Source organism: Callorhinchus milii, unplaced genomic scaffold (assembly GCF_018977255.1).
Source record: "Callorhinchus milii isolate IMCB2004 unplaced genomic scaffold, IMCB_Cmil_1.0 Scaffold23, whole genome shotgun sequence".
Lineage (NCBI taxonomy): Eukaryota > Metazoa > Chordata > Chondrichthyes > Chimaeriformes > Callorhinchidae > Callorhinchus > Callorhinchus milii.
In genome coordinates this window covers 5639682-5666500 of record NW_024704764.1, presented here as the reverse complement: position 1 = coordinate 5666500, position 26819 = coordinate 5639682, and the positions used below count along the sequence as shown (strand labels likewise).

The following is a 26819-nucleotide window of genomic DNA, read 5'->3' as shown; positions in this document are numbered from 1 at the left end:
TAGAATAGAGGTTTTTCAGACAGGGATGGAAAGCTTCCCTCTCTGTCTGTCTCTTTCTCTCACTCTCTCTCTTTCGCTCTGTCTTTGAGCACCTCAGGGGTTTAGGCGCTGTACTGGAGGAGAGAGATGTAGGCATGGAAACGAGCAAAGCTAGTTTACCAAGGCTTATACGTCAGATATGAAGAGGGGAGGGAGTCAGGCAAGGGGACTGGACTAGCAGACAGGGCTGGGCTGGGAAAGGATGATATACACTGAACCGAAGCTGAGATCAGATGCTGGAGAGAAGCTACCAGCCAAAAGGCGCACGAAGCGAGAGAGGAAAAGTACAGTCAACGCGATTGATATTAATCACTGAAATCTACATGATCTGCGGCTGGGAGAACCAGAAGGAACACAGAGAGAGGGAGAGAGAGGGGGGAGAGGAGAGAAGGCAAGCGATGGAAGTCTTTTGAATCAATCGTAGCCCTGATTGCTGTGAGAAAATACCGAGCTGTTATTTTTTTGTGTGCATCAACATCTCTTATTAGAGCCAGTGGCGTGGATCTGTGTGAGTTGATGATTACTGGGCATGTGTGTGTGGGGAGGATTCTAACGTGGGGTGGGCTTGTTTTTTGGGAGAAGGTAGGAGCAGAAGGAGAGGGAGAGATAGAGTGAGAGAAGAGAGGGCAGAGCAGAGGATCATTAAAGTTGATGGGAATCTTGTTCCATTGCTCCATCCTTCAAGTCTGGCCGGCTCAATGGAGGAGAGAAGAATAAAGATTAAGGTGGCAAGAGATCTGTGCACAAGTTGGGGGCGAAGCCAGGAGAGGAGTGCGTTTTGAATCCTTTTGCAAGTCACTTTTCATTGTCCTCGTTGTTGTAGTTGTCTCTCTTTGCTGCTGTGGGCCAGCTGACTGAATGTGGGGAAGCAGCTATCGCTTTTGCCTTGAGGAAGTGGCGGTGAGATCCATGGCTCTGAAATGCGCCCGAGAGCCGGGGGAGACAGGTGAGGGTGGCCAGCGCCCGGCACGACAGAGGCAGCCATCCCGCACTGTCAAGCAAATCACCCTCGCCTTCGTGAAGCAGGCAAAGATCCACGGGGTGAGGCTGGTCTGCTCCCGGCACTACCCATTGCATCGCAGGGCGGTCTGGTTCCTGATCGTCTGCACTTCCCTGGGCCTCTTGGTGTCCTTCGCATCCAACAGGTTCCTCCACCTGCTCTCCTTCCCGTCTCACACCAGGCTACACATGGAGTGGACCAAGGAGCTGCATTTCCCTGCCATCACCATCTGTAACAACAATCCCATCCGCTTCTACCAACTGACCAAGAGTGACCTGTACTACACCGGACACTGGCTGGGATTGCTCATGGAGAACCACACGGCTCGGCCCTTGATCATCGAGCTGATAGGGGAGGACAGGATCCAGTGGTTTCAGAAACTTTCAGACTTTCGACTTTTCTTGCCGCCTCGGAACTACGAGGGCATAAGCATGGACTTCATGGATCGACTGGGCCATCCCTTGGACGATATGCTCCTCTCGTGCAAGTACAGAGGAGACATGTGCGGTCCACAGAACTTTACCTCAGTGAGTCAGTCTGGTCTTTCTTCTTTTAAAAAAAAAAACTTTTTTCCCCCAGTTATTAATAGTTATAGTGATAATAATACTATTATCATTTGCATTTGATCTAGCGCCTTATCGCCTTGTCATTAAGACATCTCAAAGTGCTTTGCAGATTGTACTGTAAAGTGAATTGACTATGTATTTTGTGGGAGAAACGCGGCAGCCAATTGCGCACAGCAGTGTCCCACAAACAGTCGAGGATCCAGTGAGCAAATCATAAATTTTTTTTGGAGGCATTATTCCCCCCAGAAAAAGATCTGCCAATCAACTAACAACCGGGGCTCCTACTTACTGCTAGGTAAACAGAGGTGTTGAGATGCTTCCAAGTACCTTTCCTCTTTTTTTAGTGGGGGGTGGGGGGGGGGAGGGTGGCGCGCGGAGGGGTTTTATCTCTTTTGTAAAGTTTCTTCTGAAACTAACCATTCTGTTCCTACACAAGTCTCTACAGCAAGACCTTGTGAAGCACTTTGAGACTTCAGTAATAGGAAACACACTATTGATTGAACACGGACTTACCTAGACTAACGATCATAACGCTAACCCATGTGAAGGGCGCTATATAAATACAAGTTGTTGTTGTGTGAATGTTCAGGGAGGTTGCATCTTGATGGCCCTGTGGGCCATGGGTTGTGATCATTGCTGGTTGAGTATCTCCAAGGCAGAGCTATGGGGTGTTCTGTCTGTGGTTGATGTATTAATGTAAGGGCCACTGAGATGACAGCACGTTTGCTTAGTGGTATTCCCTGAGCTCATTCTCTGGACACTATCACTTTTAGGCCACTTGCCAGAGCATGAGTCACTCTACATAATGGCAAAAGAAAAAAAATCCGATCCGACAGATTTCTCAGACCAAAGAACGCAGTAGACACGAAACCGAGTGACACATTTAATAGTGATATATGAAACGAGCGAACAAACCTTCCATTATTTGGCTGCTCCCAGCAGTTTGTAGGAGTAAAAGAATGCAACGCGTCAGCCACTCTGAACTCTGAGTCACAAGGTTGCGGTTTCAGGGACTTTGAGCTCATGGGCCAGCCTGACGTTCCACTCCAGTGCAGTTCCTTGTCGTATGTGCCATCCTACAGATGAGATGTTAAACCGAGGTCTCATCTGTGCCCCTGTTCAGGCGAACGTTAAAGATACTGTACCACTACTCGAAAAGAAAAGGGAGTTTCCCCTGGTGTCCTGGCTTCCAATATTCCCAAACAAAAAACAGTCACTAGTTTCGTGGCTGCTTATGGGACATCACTTGTATGTATGTCAGTTGGCTGCCCTGTTGTCCACAAATACATGATCGCTGCACTTTACCGTAATTAGTTGCTGTGTTTCGCCCACTTAAAATAAAATACACAGTCAATCCACTTTACAGTATATTCTGTGAAGTGCTTTGAGATGTGATAAGCTGTTAAATCTGATACAAGGATTATTATATCAAATGCAATGATTATTATTATGTATTAGTATTAAATAAATCCTGTGAAGAGCTTTGAGACGTCTCCATGTTGTGCCAAGGCATTGTATGAAATGAGAGGATTATTATTTCTGTTGTAATGAATGTATCATAACTCGTGGCATTGAGATGTGATGAAATTTCTTTCATCCTCATTGTTGTCCTGAAGCAGCATCAGCAGCAGCTGCTGTGGAGTTCCTGTTTCTACATTTGCTATTTGGCATCTGTTACAAAACCATTTGTAATGGATGCTCTTGTTAGGCAACCAGAAGTACTTCACGCTGATTTGCACAGCCTCTACTCGTGTACAGTCTATTTGCTTACAAAATGCAGTTCATTGAACTTTGCATTGTCAGCTTGGCTCAGTTGGTAGCGTTCTCGCCTTTGAGTCAGAAGGTTGTGGGTTCAATCCCGCACGTTGGGACTTGGAATCGCATCGTCTAAACTGCCACTCCAATGTGGTGCTTCCTTGACAATCTGTTCCAGTCGTTATTTACACTCCGGGTAAAGAAATACTTCCTGGTGTCTGTCCTGAAATTGCCCTCTTGCCACTCTAAACCTCTAATCTTTAGTTATAGTTGATCCGATTTTCTCTCGTTTACAGTGTTTCAAATCCCTGACTTTCTAGCGCCTTGAGAAGTCGGTAGCCCTCTCGTCTCTTGGTCAGAAGGTTGTGGGTTGAAGCCCCAAATCATGACTTTCAATTTACAAACTCCTGTTATGAAAGGAGCTATACAAATGTAGTTTTGTATTGTATGTTTCCAGGGTGTGGTAAGCTTCTGTTATGTTTTGGTGACCAGATTAGTCATGTTTAAGAAGTAATCCGTGATACAGTGCACGTGGGAGGCTGATGTGCTTGTTATTGCAATGCTATAAACAGTAAAACATGTTTTTGTTACAGCTGTTACTTTTCGCAAAAAAGCTTTGAAAACTCTTAACAACAGTGCGACAACTCAGTGACACGCTCAATCTTACTTGTGTTTAAATGCAGCTGCGATCAATGGGCTTAAAGTCTCCTCTTCCCATTGGCTTCAAGGTTTTACTGTGATGCGAGTCTGGGGCATGCTTAGCTCCACTTATATTCAGGCCCCAGCTCCCAGCACAAATTAACACCAATTTAGACTCTTAGTCCTGCTGTAAACATATGTGGTGGAGAAAGTGGAAATATTACATTAACACAGTAGGTGGCGCTACTCTAATGTTGAATCGAAGGCGCAATCTGGGATGAAAGGGAGTTTGACTCCAGCTGTAACTGAATAAAAAATAATCCTTGCATTTGACCCAGTACCATCTCACGTCTTCGAGATGTCTCAAAGGGTTTCACAGGATATACTAGCGTAAATTGTAGTGACTGAGTATTTTCGCTCCACCTGATCTGCGATTTTGAAACTCGGCTTCTCAGAATCTGAATGCAAACGTCTTTTCAACCGATTCAACCAGAGTCACCAGATATACTACAAAGTTCACGCCAAGAGTTGTACTTCTAAGAAATGTCGATGACAAGGGAGCAGCAAGAAAACAGTTATCAGACAATGTATAACTTTATATAACTGTGTAAGTGATCGTACTGAATCTCTTGCACTGTTGTACAACAGGGTAGATGTCAGCCTATCTCAGCTTCTAAGTCAACAAATTGTGGGTTTAAGCCCCAAATAAGGATATCGGACTCACATCGTCTAAGGTTGACACTCCAATACAATGCTGGGGGAGCGCTGCATTTCAGAGGTGCCGTCCTTCGGATGAGATGTTAAACCGAGGTCCCAGCCACATGTTAAGAATCTTAAGGCACTATTGGAAACGAAAAGGGAGTTTCTACGGTGTGCCAACCAGCAGTCCCCCCAGATAGAGTCGGTCATTCAATTCATGGCTGTTTGTAGGACATTACTGTACTGAAAATGTCTCCTGTAATTGCCTACAAAACGCACAGTCACTATACTTTACAGTAAATCCTGCGAAACGTTTTGAGGTACCCTCCTGATATGAAAGGTGCATGTATGAAACTGCAAGTTTTTATTACAAAAACTGCAGAATAGAGCAGATTTTTGAATTCAACCTCAACTTTGAAGCCCGCTTTGTTTAAAGAAAGTCACTGGAGAACGAGTACCAAATTGAGTCTGTATTTTAAGGATTTGTCAAATTGTGAACACTCTCAAATCCCCAATTTATACTGTAAATAATAATAATTATTATTACTGTTTGTGGGACACTGGTGTGTGCAATTGGCTGCCCACAAAATACAAAGTCACTATACTTTACAGTATTCTGTGAAGAGCTTTGAGACATCTCTATGACGTGATAAGGCGCCATATCAAATGCAAGGATTATTATTATTATTAAGAATAAATATGGCATTTTTCCCCGAGTGTCGAGATTGGCACAGTGCAAACAATCGCACCGTGATTTGTGTTATTGTGTGTGAATGATGATGATGGGAGCTGGCACGCTGTGGTTAAGTGGAAATAGGAGACGCGTGTGAAGTGTAAACCCTGCACGAACTGGTTGGGTCGAGAGGCTACCATATCAGCTTTCTAAGTGAAACTTTCTAACCAAGTTAGAATATCACTGTAGTCAGCATTTCCCTGTAATTCAAACGTACCATTTCTTCTCAGTCAGTCTAACAAAGTCTAACACGTCTCAGACATGCACAGTGGGTTTTGGAGCCCACTATTATCAATCTCAATTGCAAGGGATGTAGACAGGGGCAATGAAATGCTAAGAAATGCTCGGTTGAAATTCGGAACATTTACGGTGGAGATGGGGATGGGGAGGATGCAATTCATCAACTACCTGTAATTCATAAACTAGAAAATGAAATCATTCAGAACTCAGAGAATAAATGAAATATTCACAGTAATTTAATAGACAGTACCATGAATAACGGAATTAAAGTCGATCCTATTCATATCCAAGTTGCTGAGATCCTGTAGGCCTGCGGCTCAGTGGTTAGAGCACTCGACTTCCAAGCGAAAGGAGCTGGGTTCGATTCCCAGGCAGGGCAAAATGTTGGGAAAGTTTCTTACTCTACACTCCTCTGTTTGCCTAGCAGTAAGTAGGAACCTGTTTGTTCGTCAATTGGTGGATCGCTTTTCTGAGGGTAATAATTCCTTAAAAAAAGCAAAAAAAAACTTTCCACGACTATTTGTGGGACACTGCTGTGTGCAATTGGCTACCGCATTTCACCCACCGAATATACAGTCAATTCATTAGAGAAAATTGGTCAGGAAATCCATAGCTCTTTGTGGTGCAGTGCTGTGTGACAATTGGTTGCTGTATTTGACTGCAAAACACACAGTCACTACACTTTACAGTAAATCCTGTGAAGCTCTTTGAGATGTGCCTCCAACATGAAAGTTGCTGAATCGAATGTGAGGATTATTATTAATATTATAAGAATAATATAATAATAATAATACAAAACAGTAATGTCAAAGCTGCTCTATAAAAATAACTGGTGCAAAGGCACTCTACACCACCAGTCTGTCCCCTTCTGCTCTATTTAGGAGTCCTGCAGCTCAGTGGTTAGAGCACTCGCTTTGCGAGTTCAATTCCCGACAGGGGGTGAAACCCTGGGCAAGTTTCCTTACTCCACACGCCTGATAATAATCCCTCAAGAAAAAAAACAAATTGATCACTTCAATCCATGACTGTTTATGGGACGCTGCTGTGCGCAATTGGCTGCCGCATTTCCCCCACAAATATACAGTCACTACACTTTACAATCTGTTCTGTGAAGCGCTTTGAGACGTCAAGAAGACGTGAAAAGCGCTATATCAAATGCCAGAATTATTATTATTATATTGCCCTGAAGCTGAAAGCATAGGTCCTCCTGCTGATGCAACACCTGACAGCAAAGGTCGTGAGAAATATACTTATGTAGGTTAGGAGATTCAGAAAAGAGACATTCCATCTGGCTCTACATTTACTTTAGGAGGGTAGCATTTTGCACCTGTGGCAAATTGGCTGCCACGTTTCACCCACAAACTATACAGTCAATTCACTTTGCAGTGTATCCTTTAAAGCACTTTGAGACGTCTCAAAGATGTGATAAGGCGTTAAATCAAATGCAAGGATTATTATTATTATTATTATTCTCTCTAGGCCCATTTCAAAACCTACTTCTTGGACTGCACTTTTCCCCTCCTCCCTCTTCCCCCATCTCTTCCAGCTTGGAAGCCCAGCCAGTACTGTTAAGCATTTTGAGCAACAAGAAACTAGAGCTTAGTCGCTTAGGAGTGAAATTAGGAGGCAGCTTTTCAGCCAATGGGTAGCGGGAATCTTGAACTCTATCCCGCAAAAGGTTGAGGATTCTGGATCCATTCACATTTTCAAGACTGAGGTGGTAGATGTTTGTAGCTCAGGGTTTTAAGGGATATGGGGCAAATGCAGGTAATTGGATTTGAGGTACAGATCAGCCATGTTCATAGAATGGCGGAACAGGCTCGAGGGGCTGAATGACCTACTCCTGTTTTTATGCTGAGCTGTTGCTCTGGGATACTTACGAAAAGACATTGTGTGAGTCCTGCTAACCCCTGCCTGGAGTGAGATATGCTCCACTTTCAGGTCAAGGGCTGTTCTTCAGAGAAAACATTGTGGAGTCCTGCAGCTCAGTGCTTAGAGCACTCACCCCTCAAGCGAGAGACCTGGGTTTGATTCCTAGCAGGGCGCAATCTTGGGCAAGTTTCCTTACTCCACATGCCTGATAATAATCGCTAATGAAAAAAAAATAATAAATTGATTACTTCTATCCACGACTGTTTGTGGGACACTTCTGTGCGCAATTGGCTGCCATGTTTTGCCTACAATTATACAGTTAATTCACTTTACGGTATATTCTGTGAAGCACTTTGAGACGTCTAGAAGATGTGATAAGGTGCTGTATCAAATGCAAGGAATATTATTATTATTATTACGTTGTGAAAATGGCTTTAATGTCAGGAGCGTTTGACCCGGTGGCTGTGTAGTTGGGGTGGGCCTCACAAGTGAACGAACAACGCAGCAAAACTGAAAGAAAATCAATGCTCCTAGGGTTCATCGGGAAACAGCAATAAACCTGCCAATAATAACAGAAGATGTTACCAATCTGTTTGAGTCACCGACGAGGATAACAGCTTCTTAAAGATTTTTTCGGTGTCATTCATTCATCTCTGCCTGGATGTGAGCTGCACGGTGATTGCAGCGCAGAGCCGGTTGATCAGAAGGTCCTGTGTTTGGTGCCAAAGCTTTTTTACAACAACAAGTTGCATTTATATAGCGCCCTTCAAATGGGGTAGGGTCCTGGAGTGCTTAAAGGCAGGAAGGAGTAGGCGTGCGACATTGATGTTGCCTGAGGCGTAGGAAATGTACGGAATACGCTCCCTAGGGAGACGGTGGAAGCAGAAAACGTTGATTCTTTCAAGAGCAAATTAGATAGATTTCTTTTAGGAAATAATATCATGGGATACAGGATGTAGTTTGTGACATCCGTATGCAACCTCCAGGATGGTGAAAAGCGAACTGGATGGACCTTAGTCTTCTTTCGACTAGCAATTCTTATGTTCTTACGTCTGACCAAAAGAGCGCAGGATACTTATAATAAAGCCTTGATGAATTCCACTCAGATATTACATTCTTTTTATAATGGGATAAATCTCCGCCTGGTAAGAACCCCTTTGAGGTGTGGAATTATTTTCCAGTATCGAATAACAGGATGAAATATTTGTACTTTACACGGCAGATATATTGAATTAATAACTGAATTGCTTCGGGAATGCAATAGCTATTGTATTTCGGCAGATTGCACCGTAAAAAAAACAACCCTGCAGCAAAAGTGTACCGCAACAAATGTGCCTGCAGATGTCTGGTTTGTTTAAGGCATCACTTCACTGCGGTGCTGTTCTTTAGGTGACAAGACACCCAGGTTCCATTCTGTGTGTTAATAAAATTGTCCCAATCATTGGCACTGCCAAGAATGTGTTGCAGTTATTAACACGGTGGGAACATTGCAACTGGGTTTGCGTACAATAAATGCTCTCGCTTCCATAGCTAATTACACTGAAGAAATATCACCCTACCAGCACATGCCGGCTTATTAATGCTAAGTGATCCAAATCATTTCCCGCAGACTCACTGGAAAATGCTCATTATTTTACCAAATATTTTTACAGGGTATCCTGTGAAGCATTTTGAGATTTTGCAGACGGTTTCCTTCCATTGTGAAATGTAAGGGCTATTATTATTTTTATATATAATATACAACAACAACTTGCACTTATATAGCGCCTCCACGCAGGGTAGCGTCTTAGAGCACTTAACAGTGGCGGAGCCTGACTCCGAGCCAGTGGTGGGGGAGGGGAGGTGACCGTAAGCACAGTCGAAGAAAAAGGTTTTCAGGCAAGACTTGGATAAGGGGAGAGAGGGGGCAAGGCGGAGGGATTGAGGGAGAGTGTTCCAGAGGTTCAGGGCGTAGTGGCTGAAAGCACGACCTCCGATGGTGGGGCAAAGGGTGAGAGGGACGATCAGGAGGCCGGTGCTAGTCGAACGGAGGCGCCGGGTGGTGGATTGGGCAGTGAGGAGGTCGGAGAAGTAGGGAAGTGAAGGGATTTATAATAATAATAATAATCCTTGCATTTGATATAGCGCTTTTCACGTCGGAAGGACGTCCCAAAGCGCTTCACAGAATATACTGTAAAGTGAATTGACTGTATATTTGTGGGCAAACGCGGCAGCCAATTGCGCACAGCAATGTCCCACAAACTGTCGTAGATTGAAAATGACCAATTTATTATTTTTTTTGTTTTGGAGGGATTATTATTAGGCTCTGTGTGGAGTAAGGAAACTTGCCCAAGGTTTCGCCCTCTGCCTGGAATTGAACTCAGGTCTCTCGCTTGCAAAGCGAGTGCTCTAACCACTGAGCTACAGGACTACACTGATTTGAACACGAATGTGTATATAATAATTCATAATCACCTTTCTTATTGAATGTAAGACAGTTAGTGTTCACAAATAGTTTTTTTTAATACATCCTCATCGCTAGAGAGTTTGGGATGAAGAAAGCCCTTTGATCCATTAAATTTATCCTTCCAAAACACCCACTCTACTGCCCTCCCATGATACATTTCTTAAATGAATCCAGATTCCCAGTATCCTTCATGGGGAAGGTTTCAGCTGTGGACTGTCCTCTGTCACCTTGGGACTTCCTCCTGATGTGAAAGGTCCTATACAAATGTAATTTGTTATTGTTGTCGTGTAAAGAAAATGCTTCTGGTGTCTAAACTGAGATTACCCTTCTCACTCCTGAACCTCTGCTCTGTTTTCCTGCTACCTTGGAATATTAAAGAGGAGTCTTGTAGCTTTGTGGTTAGAGTGCTCAGCTCGCAAGCAAGAGGACCTGGGTTCGATTCCCGGCAGGGGGAAAAGTTTCCTTACTTCACACACCCAGCAGTAAATAGGATCCCGGCTATTAGTTGATTGTCGGATCACTTTTCCAGGGGTAACAATCCCTTTTAAAAAAGTAATATTAAAAAAATGTAGTCACTCAATTCATTACTGTTTGTCGTGAATTCATTGCTGTGCCCAATTGGCTGCTGCATTTCGCCCTCAAAATACACAGTCAATTCACTTTGCAGTATATTCTATGAAGGTCTTTGAGGCGTTTCGAAGACATGATAAGGCGCTATATGAAATGCAAAGATAATTATTATTATTTCTCTACACCTTTTAGTTTCTGAAACACTCCTATAAAGTCCCTTGCTGCACATCTCTTTTCCAGGGTAGAGAGCCTAGCTTATTCAGTTGTCTCTTAGAGATTTTTTTCTGTCTTACACTAGAGAGCTCAGCCTCACTGCTCTCCTCTGCACTGCCTGCAGAATCTCAGCAGCTCCTTATGTAACAACAACCAGGAATGTGTGCAGTGTTCCAGGTATAGCTTCACGGGAGCACTGTACAGCATGAGAATGGGCATCCGCACTCAAGTGATTAAGGCAGTATATTCCAGCATTCCTGTTTGCTTGTCCTTTGATCCATAGCATTACTAAATCCCTTGCAATCGACAGAAGGACAACAGTGTCTTTGTATATCCCGTCCATGTGGCTAATCGGAATTTTTCTTTCCGGTGAAAAAAAAATCTCTGTATAGATTATAAATAATAAATTGGTCACTTCAATCCACGACTGTTTGTGAGACACTGCTGTGCGCAATTGGCTGCCGTATTTTGTCCGCAAGCAAAATCTTCAGTCAATTCACTTTATAGTATATTATGTGAAGCGTTTTGAGACGTCTTGAAGATGTGATAAGGCACTATATCAAATGCAAGGATTATTATTAATATTAATATTTCAAACTAAAGTAGAATAGCGCCATGTTAGATTTACTTAGTTTGTGTGTCACTCGATCTGTCAGTCACTCACTTGTGCGCAGTAGTTTGTGTGCCTCTTTTTGCACGTCTAAAGCCGCAAGCCGACACTAAGTTGGCAGAGCATAAGGATATTGAAGCAAAGTAGCAAGAGGATAAGCAGGATCAGTGTTTTATCCAGCAGTCTTCTGGTGGCTGATTGTTATTTATAGCGGAGTGGGGAATCATTATTTTAATTGCATGCCATATATTTAACTCAACAGAGTTTTCTGATATGCTTCTGGCGCACACACAATTGGCAGTGTGCCTGGGGTTTCTTTGCTTGCGGTATCTCTTTGAGACATCTTTGTGTGAGGGGTTGGGGGGTGGTGGGGGTTACGTTCTCCGTTCAGTTAGTTAGAGGTTAAATCCATGTAGATACAGAGGCTGTGTTACTGTTGTGCTTTTCGGGTGTATGCCAAAGTGCGAAATCTTACATAGGGACAACCGCTCGCTCGCTCACGCATGCACTGCGTTCACTATGCCACGAATCATTCATTGATTCCCTCTGGGCTCATTCTCGTTTTCTCCGCAGAAGGCTAGATTTAATCAGCTCGATGCAGGGTATAAGAGTGTGAAATATTTCTCCCCTTGCGCTCGGTGGCATTCAACACTTGAACATTTTTCACACTTTGTCCCGCGTGGCAAGGAACTAAAAAAGGCACGTTTTCATTTCAAGCGAGGGTAACCGATGAGGAAGGTGATCTTGGTAGGTTGCCCCCACTGTTCAGTCCTGAAAGTCATCGATGTCACATCCCAAGAAGAGCCAGGCATTTCGCCAATGTCCCCGAAAGAAATTCCGGTAAGACTCAAAGGGTGTTGCGTTGTCAGAGATGCCATCCTTCAGATGAGACGTCAAACCATACTTTCATCCTCAGTTTAATGTCTCATCCGAAGAACGGCACGTCCGACAATGCAACACCCACCCACCCCCATCCCCCAGCACTGCATTGGAGTATCAATTTAGACAATGTGAGTTCAAGTCCCAGCGTGGGGAAGATTTTTGCTCTTCTATTCTGTGTTGTGGAATTTAATAATAATAATAATAATCCTTGAATTTGACATATCGCCTCATCAGGTCTTCGAGACGTCTCAAAACAACTGTATAATTTTTGTGGGTGAAACGCAGCAGCCAATTGTGCACAGCAGCAACCCACAAATTTTGGGACATTTAACAGGCATCCAGCGATTTACAGAAGGCAAGCAGCACGTCAACTGCAAGTTAAAGTGCTGGACTGTGATTATTACAATTCTGCTCTGATTTGATGTTGTAAAGTAATATGAGCAGTGAAGCGCTACAGCATGGAAATTGAGATTCACTCAACTCGGGTGTAAGTGAAGGAGCTTGTCTAAAGTTGATTAATGAGTAAAAGTCTAAATATAATCTCCAATGGCCTTAACACATGCCTGGGCACTCATAATTGCAAATAGTGCTGAGTGTGCCAGTTGATTATGTGAGAAAGAGCCTGTGTGTGGGCAAGGATGTGTGTGTGTGTGCTTGTGACAGAGAGAGTGTATGTATGTATGAGAGCGTATGAGTGGTATGTGTGAGAGAATGTGTGTGTGTGTCTGTGTTTGTGAGGGAGTGCATGCATGCGAGAGATGTGACAGAGTGAGTGCCTATGTGTGTGAGAGTGTGTGTGACAGAGACTCTCTATTTGTGAGAGAGAGTGTATGATGGGAAGATGTTGATGTGATAGAGTTAGTGTGTACACTGTGTTATGACTGTAACTATGTGTGAGACTGTAACTATACTTCTCAGCAGCTTCATTTGCCGACCTGCCAATTCATCTTGTGACTGTGATGAAAAGAGGGGCTCTCGATCTATTCTTTGTTAAAAATTAATAATAATTTGGTCACTTAATCCATGACTGTTTGTGGGACACTGCTGTGCGCAATTGGCTGCCGCGTTTCGCCCACAATATGTAGAGTCAATTCACTTTAAGTTATATTCTGTGAAGCGCTTTGAGACATCTCGAACACGTGATAAGGCGCTGTATCAAATGCAATTATTATTATTATTATTACAAGACTTTCACTTGAGGGAGAGGGGAATAGAAGGGTGTGGGAGGGAGTAAAGAATAGGTGGAGACTCGTATGGAGTATAAACACCATCACGGACTGATTGGGCCAAGTGGACTGTTTGCTGATTTCTGTCTTTTAGATTCTAAAGTGGCTAGACATTGTAGATCATGACTGTTTCAACTAGTCAGTATAATAAAACCAGGGGACATGGCCGGCGATTGAAGGGGGTTAAATTCAGAACGAATCTACGGAAACACTATTTCAGTGAGCGAGTAATGAACCTGTGGAACAGACTCCCTAGGGGAGATGGTTGAAGCAGGAAATGTTGATTCCTTCAAACACAGATTGGATCGTTTTCTTTTAGGAAATAACTTTATGGGGATACAGTACATAGGTAGTTCGGGATATGTGTGCAGGTGACCGCCAGGAAGGTGGAAGGCGAACTAGATGGACCTTGGACTTTTTTNCGTCTAGCATTTCTTATGCTCTTATGTTTTCATGCTGTACATTCTTTGTAATCTGGCATGTAGGGACAGCCCATGTGTACAGTGTAGGAAGATAATTAAATGGAGTGTTGAACTGAAGCATTCGCTGATGAGAATATGACAAGGTGAGAATAGGTTCCTTTGATCCTTCAAGTGCATCTTGCATGGATTGATGTCCCCAACGCACGTTAACACTCGGAACAGTTACAAAAAGGGCAGAGTCTGTAACAGACATCAGGAGCTGAGCTGATCTTAACCATGTCTTGTGCGTCGGTGTGAGAAGCTACCTTCAAATTGGCAGTGTCTCAGTGCCATGCATTGATAGTGTTTTATAATAGGATCACACTGTAGTGATTTTAACATATTGTGTTGCCCAAATTATCTATTAAACCTTCTGGTTACAGTAGTTTTACTTTACAAATACCTCATTAAACCTTTTTTTAAAAAACATGTCGGAGGACTGCCTTTAAGTGCAAATTCACTGTACTCAGTATCCCAAGGACTTATTTTCTTCTATATATACTATTATACTAATAAAACGACAATGTCTGTCTGTGCTTCAAGAAGGATCTCAATAACCAATTGACATAGAGACATGATTTATACCTCATTGGAATGGTTTTGCAACTCGGAGTGACATGGGCATATTTGTTTTCAGGTATCTCCTATTGTTCATGAGTTATTTTCAGATTTGCGTTTTTTGCAGTAGTTACACCTAGTGGCCATGCCGGCTGACTCTTGTACTCTATGCCCCTATTTATAAAGCCTAGAATCCCATTTGCCCTTTTTACAGCCTTATCTACCTGTCCTGCCACCTTCAAGGATTCATTTACCTGCACCCCCAGGTCTCTCTGTTCTTTTACCCCCCCTTAAGATTGTATTACCAGTCTATTTGCCTCCCCTCATTCTTTCTACCAAAATGTATTACCTCGCATTTCTCCACATTGAAACTCATCTGCCATGTGTCTGCCCATTTTACCATTCTGTCTATGTCTTCCTGCAATTGGCTCCTATCCTTCTCACTGTTTACCACCTAACTTTGTGTCGTCCGCAAACTTGAAAATGGTACTTGCTATACCCAAGTCCAGATCATTTATGTATATTAAGAAGAGCAGTGGTCCTAATACCAATCCCTGGGGACGCCACTGTACACTTCCCGCCAGTCAGAAAAGCAGCCGTTGACCACAACTCTCTGCTTTCTGTCTCCCAGACAGTTTTGTCAAATGCCTTTTGAAAGTCCATATAAACTACATCAACTGCACTACCCTTATCCATCCTCTCCGTTACCTCATCGAAAAATTCTATTAGATTTGTTAGACAAGATCTGCCTTTAACAAATTTGTGTTGTTTGTCCCTAATTAACCCATATTCTTCTAAGTGAAGATTTATTCTGTCCCGGATTATAGTCTCCAGGAGTTTCCCCACTACTGATGTTAGGCTGACTGGCGGCCTGTAGTTCCCAGGTTTGTCCTTCTGTCCCTTTTTGTACAGGGGAGTAACATCGGCCACTCTCCAGTCCTCTGGCACCACTCCTGTGTCCAACGAAGATTGAAAAATTGTAGCCAAAACCTCCGCTATTTGTACCCGTGCCTCCCATAGTACCCTTGGTTGCATTCCGTCCAGACCGGGCGACGTATCTACCTTCAGCGCAGTCAACATTTTCAGTACTTCCTCTCTGTTTATACTTATCCTATCCATTTCCTCTGCCCTCTCCTCCGATACTGCGGCATTTGGTGCATCCACTACTTTTGTGAAGACAGATGCAAAGTTCTCATTCAGTACATCAGCCATGCCCTCTGCCTCCACAATAAATATGAATTAATTTAGTGCACCTGCAGGACAGATTAGATCCCATTTGAACCCACTTTCCTCTGAAACACACCCTAAACATCTCGAGTTGAATTTACTTGAATTTATCGTGCGATAAAGTGCCAGCATTTAAGGTTTTTGTTTGACAGCTTTGACCTAGACTTTCCAAACACAATTATTAGCTTCTAAGCAGGTTTTACATCAATGGTAACACATTTCTGGGGCTGTAAAATAACAGAATTCCTACCAGTATTGTATACTGTAAAGTGAATTGATTGTGTATTTTGCTGGTGAAATACAAGCGCTATGAAATACATATCCCTCATTGAAAATGCAAAGCCTTTAGGTATGTTGACTCAAGTAATGACTCCTGAATGAAATTTAAGACGCTGCAAAGTGAATCAACATTTCAACGCACTTGGAACCCAAGGCGTGGATAAACGATGAATGGAACGGGTGCCGTTGTGCCTCTGGCTGTGTGTTGCCGCCTAACGCTAATCAGGAAAGTTCGGGTTCTGCCAGTGTGTCCATGGTTACAGTCCTGCCGCTCTCGGCAATCATCAGAACTGATGACCCCCCCCTGCGGTAGCATTTCACTGGCACTCCACTGAGAGTTTTTAATTAAAATCAGTTTTGTGTTAGCAGTTTCCCCTCCAGCTAGTTAAAGGTCGGTTGCTCTTTTTCCGCACTTCAGTTACTTTGAGAAGCAATATCTCAATTGATGTTTCAGACTGCATTAAGACTTTGGGCAATTTCTGCCCATGTGCTGTTGCAGCGCCTAACTATGCCTAACCCGCACCAATTGCCCCACCTTCCTCACAGTGAGATTTCTAATTGCCTCTTATCTAATGCCACAGGTTTTACCCGTTGCTCTTTGACTCTCTCGCATGTACTAGCCTCTCAATTCAATGGACATAAAGACTCCCTCCCTCCCCCACCCACCCATCCACTCACTCACTCACCCACCCACCCACTCCCACCCTTCCTCCTTTCCATGCACCACTCCCAACTTATACGACAGTATTATTATCAACGTGGTGTGGTTATTTTCACACATAAAGCACACGAGCACTAAACCATTGCAAGCATCTACTTGTACCAACAAGAGGAACATTCGTGGATGAAAGACATTCTCAGATGGAGCCCAGCGAAGAGCCCAGTGCTCCAGAGAGCAACAACAACAACAACAAGATTCCATTTATAGAGCGACTTTCACGTCGGTTTCACTTGAGTAAACAGCAGAGAAGTCTAATGAGAAGCTTTTGTGACAAGCTCGCTCTGTCTCCAAGGCCTTTCAAGGCTTTGTTCTCCAATGCTTTGCAGGATTTCTTAAATGCCGCACCTTATGATTCACTTCGCACACAGCTCACATCGAGGCAAAATTATTATTATTATTATTATGCGACGTTTGCTAAAAATAACGGTCCTCATGTTTGATACAGAGCCTTTCCTGTCAGGAGGGTGTCTCAAAACAGTTGGCAGGTTATATTGTTGAGCTCAGTGAAAAGACAATTGAGAGGCAATCAGAAATGTCCACTGTGAGAGGAAGGTGCGGAGGTTGGTACAGGAGTCAGCCTCCCATAGTTAACAGCTGCCACAGCACATGGGCAGAAATTACCTCAGGTCTCAGTGAAGTCTGACACAACAATCAAGATAGTTAATGCCTTTAAAAGTAATTGAACTGCGGGAAAAAAAGAGCAACCTGCCTTCAGACCTTTCGGGCGAATATACGGCAGCCAGTTTGGGCACATTATCCCACATTCTGAGCTAGTTATCAAAAATAAATAATAATAATAATAATCCTTGCATTTGATATAGCGCTTTTCACGTCTTCTAGACGTCCGCTCTGGGACCCTACCCGGCGTGAGGGGCGCTACGTAAATGCAAGTTGTTGTTTCGGTTGTATTCAGTCCATTGTTTGGATGAGAACAGTTGGCGAAACGCCAGGTGCAAACCATAACTAAACAGTTTGAGTTTTAATTGCCGATTTGTTTTGTGCGTTTGTTGTTTCGTAAATTGAATTTCATAGAGAATCTTGCTGTGACAACGAGAGAGAAGGGGAGTGGAGCCTCACACAGGATTGTACAGTATTTTCCCTTGTGTTTCATGCAGTACGACAATGTACGGTGACCGTATTTTGGAAACCAACCAAATCCGGGGACAGGTATATAATAAAAATGAACTTGCCGCAATTGCTGATGCTGACAGTGCAGTTACTGTTGGATTCGTGGCTGTGTTTTTCTGATGAGTGCATCTTCTTTAGAATGTTAGTGCCCTTGTTCAGGTTGCTGCTCAATTCAAGACAGCAAATTTGCCTTCCAAGGGCACAATATCTCATCTCTGGACTGTCCCTGGAATTCGGGGATGTATGGGCATGCTAGATATTAACAACAACAGCAACTTGCATTTATATAGCATCCTTCATGCAGGATAGCATCCCGGAGCACTTGAAATAAATAATAATAATATTATTAATCCTTGCATTTGGTATAGTGTCTTATCACGTCGTTGAAGCACCTTATAGCTCTACACAGAATATACTGTAAAGCGGATTGACTGTGTTTTGTAAATAAGGGCTTGTTTAAGAGAAAAAGGGGCATTTCAGCATTTCTGCTTTTATTACTTTTATTATTATTTATTTAGACCTGTGATGTACTACTCAAGTTGCAAGTGAATATTTTTTTCTCTCTCTTTGTACTCGCGTAGAGACTTTGTTCCTTCTGCATTTTCTTTGATATTGCTCAGGGCTTTTTTAATCTGAATGATTAATATCTCTGGGGGAAAGAAGGGAAAAATACAATCTGTCTTGTTCATCTTTCCCTCCAACCCACACCCTTTTCAGCTCCCACCCCTCCTGACTCATGCCCAGCCTGCAGTCAAAAGCACTTTGAGACGACCTTCGGATGTTAAAGGCGTTGTCCGAATATTATAATAAAAATAATAATTCTTGCATTTGATATAGCGCCTTATCACATCTTCGAGATGTCTCAAAGTGCTTCACAGAATATGCTGTAAAGTGAATTGACTATTTTGTGGGCGAAACAAGGAGGCGAATTGTGGCACACAAAGTGTGTGGATTGAGTGATCGGATTATCATTTTTTTATTGAAGGGGTTATTGTATTGTAAATGTTGTATTGATAAAGATAATAATAATAATCCTTGCAATTTGATATAGAACCTTATCACTTCACAGAAAATATTGTAAAGTGCATTGAGTGTGTATTTTGTGGGTGAAACACCGCAGCCAACGGTGCATAACAGTGTCCCACAAATGGTTGTGGATTGAGTGACTAGATTTTTTATTTTTTTGGTAGGTTTATTACCCCGAGAAAGCGATCCACCAATTGACTAACAACCATATTCCTACTTACTGATAGGTAAACAGAAGAGTGTGGAAACTCACCTAAGGTTTTGCCCCGCCCGGCAATCAAACCCAGGTCCTCTCTCTTGCGAGGCGTGCGCACTAAGCACAACTCTATGGCACCCCCAATATCACATCCCGCGGCACATTTTCACTCCAGTCTGCCCAACTCCATATGAAGAGTAACATGAAAGAGCTTATCCCTGCAATACATCGCCCTTATTACTGGACCTGTCGATTGTAACGGAAAAAGATGAAATGATTTATTACGTGAAGTCACTGTTGATCTTGTGGTGTTTTTTACTGATAAGAATAAACTAACAGTGCTCTCAATGGTGAGTGATGTGGTTTTAATAATAATAATCCTTTCATTTGATGTTGTGCTTTATCACTATAATATAATAATAATAATAATTTTGTCACAATTATTTTGTTTCGCCTGTAAAATATACTACAGTCAGTTCACTTTACAGTATGTTCTGTGAAGTGCTTTGAGATGTCTCGAAGATGTGATAAGGCGCTATATCACAAGCAAGGATTATTATTATTATATAGAACTCAGTTGGTTCGGATGTTCTGAAATACCAGCAATTAGATTTGCGAGTGTGTCAGACACATGGCTGAACAGGAAACAGGTACGAGTGAGAATAGCTCTGGGTGCTGGTCTGGCAGTGAGACCTGTTTATTCGAGTACGGATGACACCTGGGTTTTGGGGTGTGAGCGAGAGATGGGCGTTGTAATAATCCGTAGGGTTCTGTTTGAGAAGAGCGTTATATAAATGTAAGTTGTTGTGGTGGTGTGTGCCTGGTCTCTCTATAATAATAGTAATAATAATCCTTGCATTTGATGTAGCGCTTTTCACATCTTCTAGACGTCTCAAAGCGCTTCACAGAATAGACTGTAAAGTGAATTGACTGTATATTTGTGGGTGAAACTTGGCCAAGGTTTCACTCTGCCAGGAATCAAATCCAGGTCTCTCACTTGCAAAGCGAGTGCTCTAACCACTGAGCTACAGGACTCTATCTGAGGGGAGCTCCACTAACAGCAAAGTGCATTTGAAGCCTGTGAAATTGATGTTGGCAAGAACTCATGGGTGGAAGCCATGATCTGGACATAAATCTCTGACTCCAGGCTGCGTCGAACAATGAGGGAGATGGGAATAAATGGTGTATCACAGCACTTGATAATACAGCGCTTCCAATGACATGATAGAACCATTGGTTTGGCACTGATTTAAGATAAGCAATGATGCACAGATGCAAGCTGTCCAGTGGGATTTCTATCGGTTGTTGATGAAGTGAGCCGGATTGGTTGTGTATTAGCTGTGTTTCTCCGCAGAAAAGGTATTTGTTTTTTTTTGTTGCTCGGAGCCTTGTTCAGCAACCTTCATTCCCTGTAATATTAACCTCAACACAAGCACAAAAGCATCTCGCACTGAAAAAGCTCCATCAGATCAAGACAATTCATTTGATGAGCCCATCCACCCCTCTTCCCAAGGATCCTTGCCGACAAACTCTGAAATCTTCCAGCAAATCGATGCCTCCACATCGCCTACGTTTGCTCACACGTGCCTCGCTGCAGCATCGATAAAGATCTCTTAACGTCTGTGGTTGGCACATCACAGTACAGCTCATTTGGGTGCCGTCCTGTAGCTCAGTGGTTAGAGCGCTCACCTCGCAAGCGAGAGACCTGGGTTTGATTCCGGGCAGGACGAAATGTTGGGCAAGTTTCATTACTCCACACGTCTCTGTTTGCCTAGCAGTAAGTAGGATCCCTGTTGTCAGTTGATTGTCAGATTGCTTTTCCGGGGGTAATAATTCCTTCCAAAAAAATAATTAGTCACTCAATCCACGACTGTTTGTGGGACACTGCTGTGTGCAATTGGCTGCCGCATTTCGCCCAAAAAATATACAGTCAATTCACTTTACATATATCCTCTGAAGCGCTTTGAGACTCTCGAAGACTTGAAAGGCGCTGTATCAAACTCAAGGATTTTTATTTTATATAGGTCTACGCTGACACTCCAGCGCAGTGCTAGGTGTCAGCTTATTGTCAGGAATCCTGTTCTTTGGATGAAACGTTAAACCGAGGTTCTGTCTGCCTGTTCAGGTGGAAGTTAAAGATCTCATAACACTATTCGAAAAAAAAAGGGAATTTCTCTCTCCCGGTGTCCTGGTCGACAATCCCGCAGGTAAAATCGGTCATTTGTTTCCTTGCTATTTGTGGGACATTGCTGTGTGCAAATTGGTTACCGCGTTTGCCTACAAATACACAGCTACTCCACTTCGTAATAAATCCAGTGAAGAGCTTTGGAACTGATTTGATTTGATAAGGCACTATCTCAAATGCAAGGATTATGGTAATAATAATAATAATCCTTGCATTTGATATCCTTGCGAAATGCGGCAGCCAATTGCGCACAGCAGTGTCCCACAAACAGTCGTGGATTGAAATGACCAAATTATTATTATTATAAATATTACATTATGATTATTATTACATATTATTATGATTATAATGACCTACAATGATCCATACAAGATTTCCTCACTGCACTCTCATGTCTCAGGTTACTTAAGTGTCTGAAATCCAAGCTCCCTCTCGTCTAGTAATTAATCATGTCTTTTAAGCTTTTTNCGTTTCGTGTAATAATTTAATCTCTCTGTAAATTTTTAATGTTCATTGTTAAACCCTCAGATGAATCAGATCACCCATGTCCTTTTATCTGACAGCAACAACATGGTTGAGTTGTTACAGCATTATTTCAGGAAGCGAGATCTTACAGTCCCCTCTACCTCCACCTCGTAACCTCAGGCTCGGTATCTGAGCCTGTAAACATGTTGAGTGTGGGGCATTACATGCCTTCGATTAAGAAATAAAGCTGTAAACTGAAAAGGACTGAGTGCTGGAGACGCACAATTATACGTGTTTTAATATTTAATGGTACAGAGAAGAATCAAACGTCAATTGAACTCACTTGGCTTTCATGTTTTCAGTTATGCAGCCGCATGAGAAGCTGACCGTATTTCTACAGTAGAAGACTGGGCTTGAATAGAGCACTGGACTGGAATTTGGAAATTTTGGAATTTTCTACCCCTCCGCTTCGCCCCCACCCAACTCCTTCCCTGTATCCAGATCACACCTTCCTCTTCTACAGTACCTACAGTCACCCACTTCCCCCCTCTCCCCCCAGGCTTGGTTTCTTCCTCCACTACTGTCAAGCTCTCTGGGACTCTACCCTGCGTGTGGAATGCTGTATAAATGCAAGTTGTTGTTGTTGTAATAAAGTACTGGACTGGGGTACAGTCCTGAGCTGGAATAGAGTGCTCCTTTTCAAATCCCTTCATGCCCTCGCTCCTCCTTACCTATCTGATTTGCTTACCACCAAACCCCATCTACCCTGCGTGTGGGTGACTTCAGCCACTATGCCCCCAAAACTCTCTCCCTCAATCCCTTCACCTTGCCCCTTCCCTCTCCACCTTCAAATCCTGCCTAAAGAGCTTCTCCTTTGGCCGTGCTTACGGTCACCTCCCCACCAGCCTTCTCTCCCTGACTCTTCGTCGTGCTACGTTACAGTCAAGCATTCTGGGAACCAACCCTGCCACGAGGGACGCTGTATAAATGCAAGTCATTGTTATTAGAATAAAGTACTTGCCTAGTGTGCAGTTGGGCTGGAATAGAGTTCTGAATGAGGATTCGAGGAGATTACTGTACTGGAGCGGAGTGGAGAACTCGAGGCCAGTAGAGGAGAGTGCCAGGCAGTAGAACAGCATTGAAATGCTAATGGACACAGGTGATCTGATTTATCTGAGGAGATTTAACAATGATATTACTCCACCTCCCTCACACTGTGTAACTTGATAGCTCCTTTCAGTAAGGCCCCTACATTGCAATATCTCTGCACTGATAGTTAATTCGCTCGATCGTACAACGCGCCTGAGTGACCCCTTTCCCCTTGATGTTCCGAACAAGGTTTTGATATTCGACCCAAAATATTCCAAAATCACGTCAGGAAATAAGAACGAGATGCTCCGAGTTAATTAAACCTGAGAACTTGTACAGTTGTTTTAATGATCCTGAAGGGGAAGTGATGGAGACAGGAGGAATGAAGAAAATGTTGCACAGCGTGGGCTGAAGTGACAACACAGAGAGGATATTAACATGAAGAATGGGCCTGACAGTTGCCCTCAGCAAACAGATAGCATGTGGCAGCTGGAAGTAAGAATGCAATTTCATCATGTTGTTCACAGGATCCGAAAGCAAAATTGGTCACTCAACCCATGACTATTTGTGGGACGTTGCTGTGCACATAGCCGTGTTTCACCCCCAAAATACACGGTCACTACACTTCGCAGTATATTCTGTGAAGCGCTTTGAGACGTCTCGAAGACATGATAAGACACTATATCAAATGCAAGGATTATTATTACTATGAGTAAAGATGGGTCAGGGGTGGGAGAGAGATGTACTATCACAAAATGAAGTTAATGAGCCTAGATCATTTAAACCTCGGTGTCTGGTATTGGAATCGGCTCTTTCACTTTCCACACTCGTGACCCGCAATAAAATGTTTAGCCTCGATAACAACAGGAAATGTTTTTTTCGGGAAATTTTGTTTTCCTTTAGATGTCAGCCTGGCTCAGTCGGTAGCACTCTCGCCTCTTGGACAGAAGGTTGTGGGTTGAAGGAGCAGCGAAAGCAAGGATTGTATCATTAGTGTTATTATTTTGTCCTGTTGAGTTCTTAACAAGTTCCTTCCCGATGTTCTTGAAAGCGCAATTCAGGATGATGCGAACAGTGAGAAAAACAATGGGTCTCAAGAAAGTCTGCGATTTCTCTGCAAGTGTTTGAAAGATTAAAAGAAAATTGCGAGATGCAGAGGAAGATGGGATGGGTGGGGAAGAGATGAATTTGGCTTCAGAGAATCAATATCCTCGTTTGAAATTTGGAAAAATCAGTCTTTGCCAAATCGCTTGAAGTTGAACATCCTGCCTCCAATAATGAATCTGAAAGCAATTAATTAAAATGTAAAAGATTGAGATCCCATTCGAGTCAGTGTCACTGAGAAAAATATCTGATCGCTGCTGTCCATGTATTTGGCAAGCTCACATAAAGGGTCCTGCAAGACTTTATAAAGAGGTACTCCTGCAATATTTCATATGTTGTTATTCCCAAGGGAAGGAAGAGGGCGAGAGAGAGAGGGGAGTGGGAGGGAGAGGGAAGAGAAGCTAAAAGCACAAGAGGAGGAGAAATGGTGGAGAAAGAGAGAGAAAGATGTTAGGAGCTAGGTGCTTGATGCACCATTTTAGTCCTCTGCTGAAACACTCTCCCTCAATCCCTACGCCTTGCCCCCTCCTTCCACATCTTCAGGTCGCGCCTGAAGACCTTCCTCTTCGACCGTGCCTACTTTCACCTCCTACCTCCGCCCCACACTGGCTCGGAGTCGTGCTCTGCCACCAACTGAGCCAAGCTGACACCCAGTACTTGGCATGTAACCTCTCCGTTTGGTCAGTGTGGCTGTGTTAGCTCAGTGTTTCAGCTGCTAACCCCTATCTGGAGTGAAATACGTTCCAGTATCAGAAGGTCAACGGCTGTTCTTCAGAGAAAACATTGTGGAGTCCTGTAGCTCAGTGATGAGAGTGCTCGCCTCCCAAGTGAGAGACCTGTCAATTCACTTTACAGTATATTCTGTGAAGCGCTTTGAGACGTCTCGAAGATGTGAAAAGCGCTATATCAAATGCAAGGATTATTACTATTATATTTTGTGGGCGAAATGCGGCAGCCAAACTGCACACAGCAATGTCCCATGAACAGCCATGAAGTGAACGACTGATTTTATTTGGGGTGATTGTCGGCCAGGACAATGGGAGGAAATTTGGACGACAAATAACCATTATTGCTTGTTCAGCTCTGACATGGTCCGAATGTGCTGACGTGGGAGCAGCACCACAGTGTTTCAATACAGGAATTCACATGAAATAATAATAATAATAATCTTTGCATTTGATACAGTGCCTTATCACGTCTTGGAGACGTCTCAAAGCACTTTACAGAATATACTGTAAAGTGAATTAACTGTATATTTTGTGGACGAGACGTGGCAGCCAATTGCGCACAACAGCGTCCCACAAACAGCAGTGGATTGAAGACAAATTTATTATTAATTTTTTTTTAAGGGATTTTGAAGAGAAATGAAACAAAAAGAAACCTGGATTGCTGAGTTACCAAACAGGTTGCTCAACTAATATTTCTGACTACCAGACCCATGTGAATCTTCGTGCCAGTTTGATTCAGTGCCATATTTCAGCAGCTCCATATTGCACCTGCGTTCGGAAGGCTGTTTAGCAGCTTAATCAACTCATTGTTATTCCGAGTTTGATTGAAGGTTACTTATATTCCGAGATTTTGACATTGTTATTGGGCAATAAAATCCAAATGAATTAATAACTAACAAACGTATGTACTTGCCGTAAAGAATTTAGCCAATTATCAGGAACGTTGTAAGGAACGTCTCCCTCAGTTCACTGCTACGTATATCAACAACCAGAACAACTTGTGCAAATAATCCGCAAATTAGTTGGATGAAGCCAGGGATAACGTTACTGTAAAACAGCTCAGCTCTTATAGTGAACATGGTGCAGACCATCAGGATGCTCCTACACTGACTTGACACTACTCCCTGCAAAGTGTTTACATTGTGACGATTGTTTGGGGAGAGTGTCAACGATGGCTTCAGATGATTTAAAAAAAAGGCAAATATTTAACTGGGAAGAATATTGCATTTAAGATGGGTTCAGCCTCTCTGCTCCCACCCTCTGGATCTCTGAAGACCCTCCTCTTCGACCACACCATCGGTCACCCTCCTACCCCCATCCTCTCCGCCCTCCACCCCTTGTGATCCCATCACCAGCTCGGGTGCGGATCCCTGACAGTCCAGCACCTTGGGACGTCCTCCTGACAAATGTAATTTTTTTTTGTTGTTGACAAAGTTAGGTCACATAATCTCATGGGAAGCACTTTCAAAGGGACATTATCTCACCATTTTTACACCAATGCCATGATTTTGGAGCTCCACAGGGGGTTAGAATGTGTTACAATTACAGCGTTTCAAGGCCATGATTTCCATGTGATTTTATGACTCCTAGTAGAACCTAGAATGTCCATGTCGCAAGAGGAGGCCATTCGGTCCGTTGTGTCCATGCAGATGCTCGCTTGCCCAATGTCACCCAGTCCCCCCCCACTGGCACCTTTTCCTTTAGCCCCAGGTGTCAGCGTGGGTAGAACTCTTGCCTCTAAACTACAAAATAGACAGTCACTATACTTTCCAATATATCTTGTGAAGCCCTTTGAGACATCTCAAAGACGCGCTATTATCAAATGCAAGGATTATTGTTATTATTTTTATTCTAAACTGATTTAAAAATCTGTCCGGTGAGTTTTACTATGAAATTTGTGGCCAACAATATCCCACAGATAAAATCTGGTCACTCACTCTGTGTGTGTTGCTGTTCATAAATTGGCTGTCGGTTTGCCTGCAAAATGCACAGGTACTGCACATGGCAGTGTATCCTGTGTGGCTCTTTGAGACATGTTTGTGATGTGATCAAAATGCAGGGATTATGCATTAAAGTGAATGGGTGAAGTGTAGCTGCACTCAGCTTAAGTGGCACACAGGGAGAGAAAGCGAGAGAGAGAGAGAGAGAGAGAGAGAAAAATG

At 43.1% G+C, this 26819-nt stretch overlaps 1 protein-coding gene across 2 annotated transcripts in view; it reads left to right on the top strand.

Moving 5' to 3' along the window:
- LOC103183836 (acid-sensing ion channel 2) overlaps positions 1 to 26819 on the top strand; it is a 260915-nt gene that overhangs the window by 168336 nt on the left and 65760 nt on the right. The window contains exon 1 of one of the 2 annotated variants that reach the window (XM_007901537.2): positions 51 to 1566. The exons of the other annotated variant lie outside the window; for it this stretch is intronic. Within the exon in view, the coding sequence (XP_007899728.1) occupies positions 898 to 1566 (669 nt within the window). The 5' untranslated portion in view covers positions 51 to 897. Of the gene's footprint in view, positions 1 to 50; positions 1567 to 26819 lie in introns of those variants that run through there. 2 annotated transcript variants of the gene reach the window in all.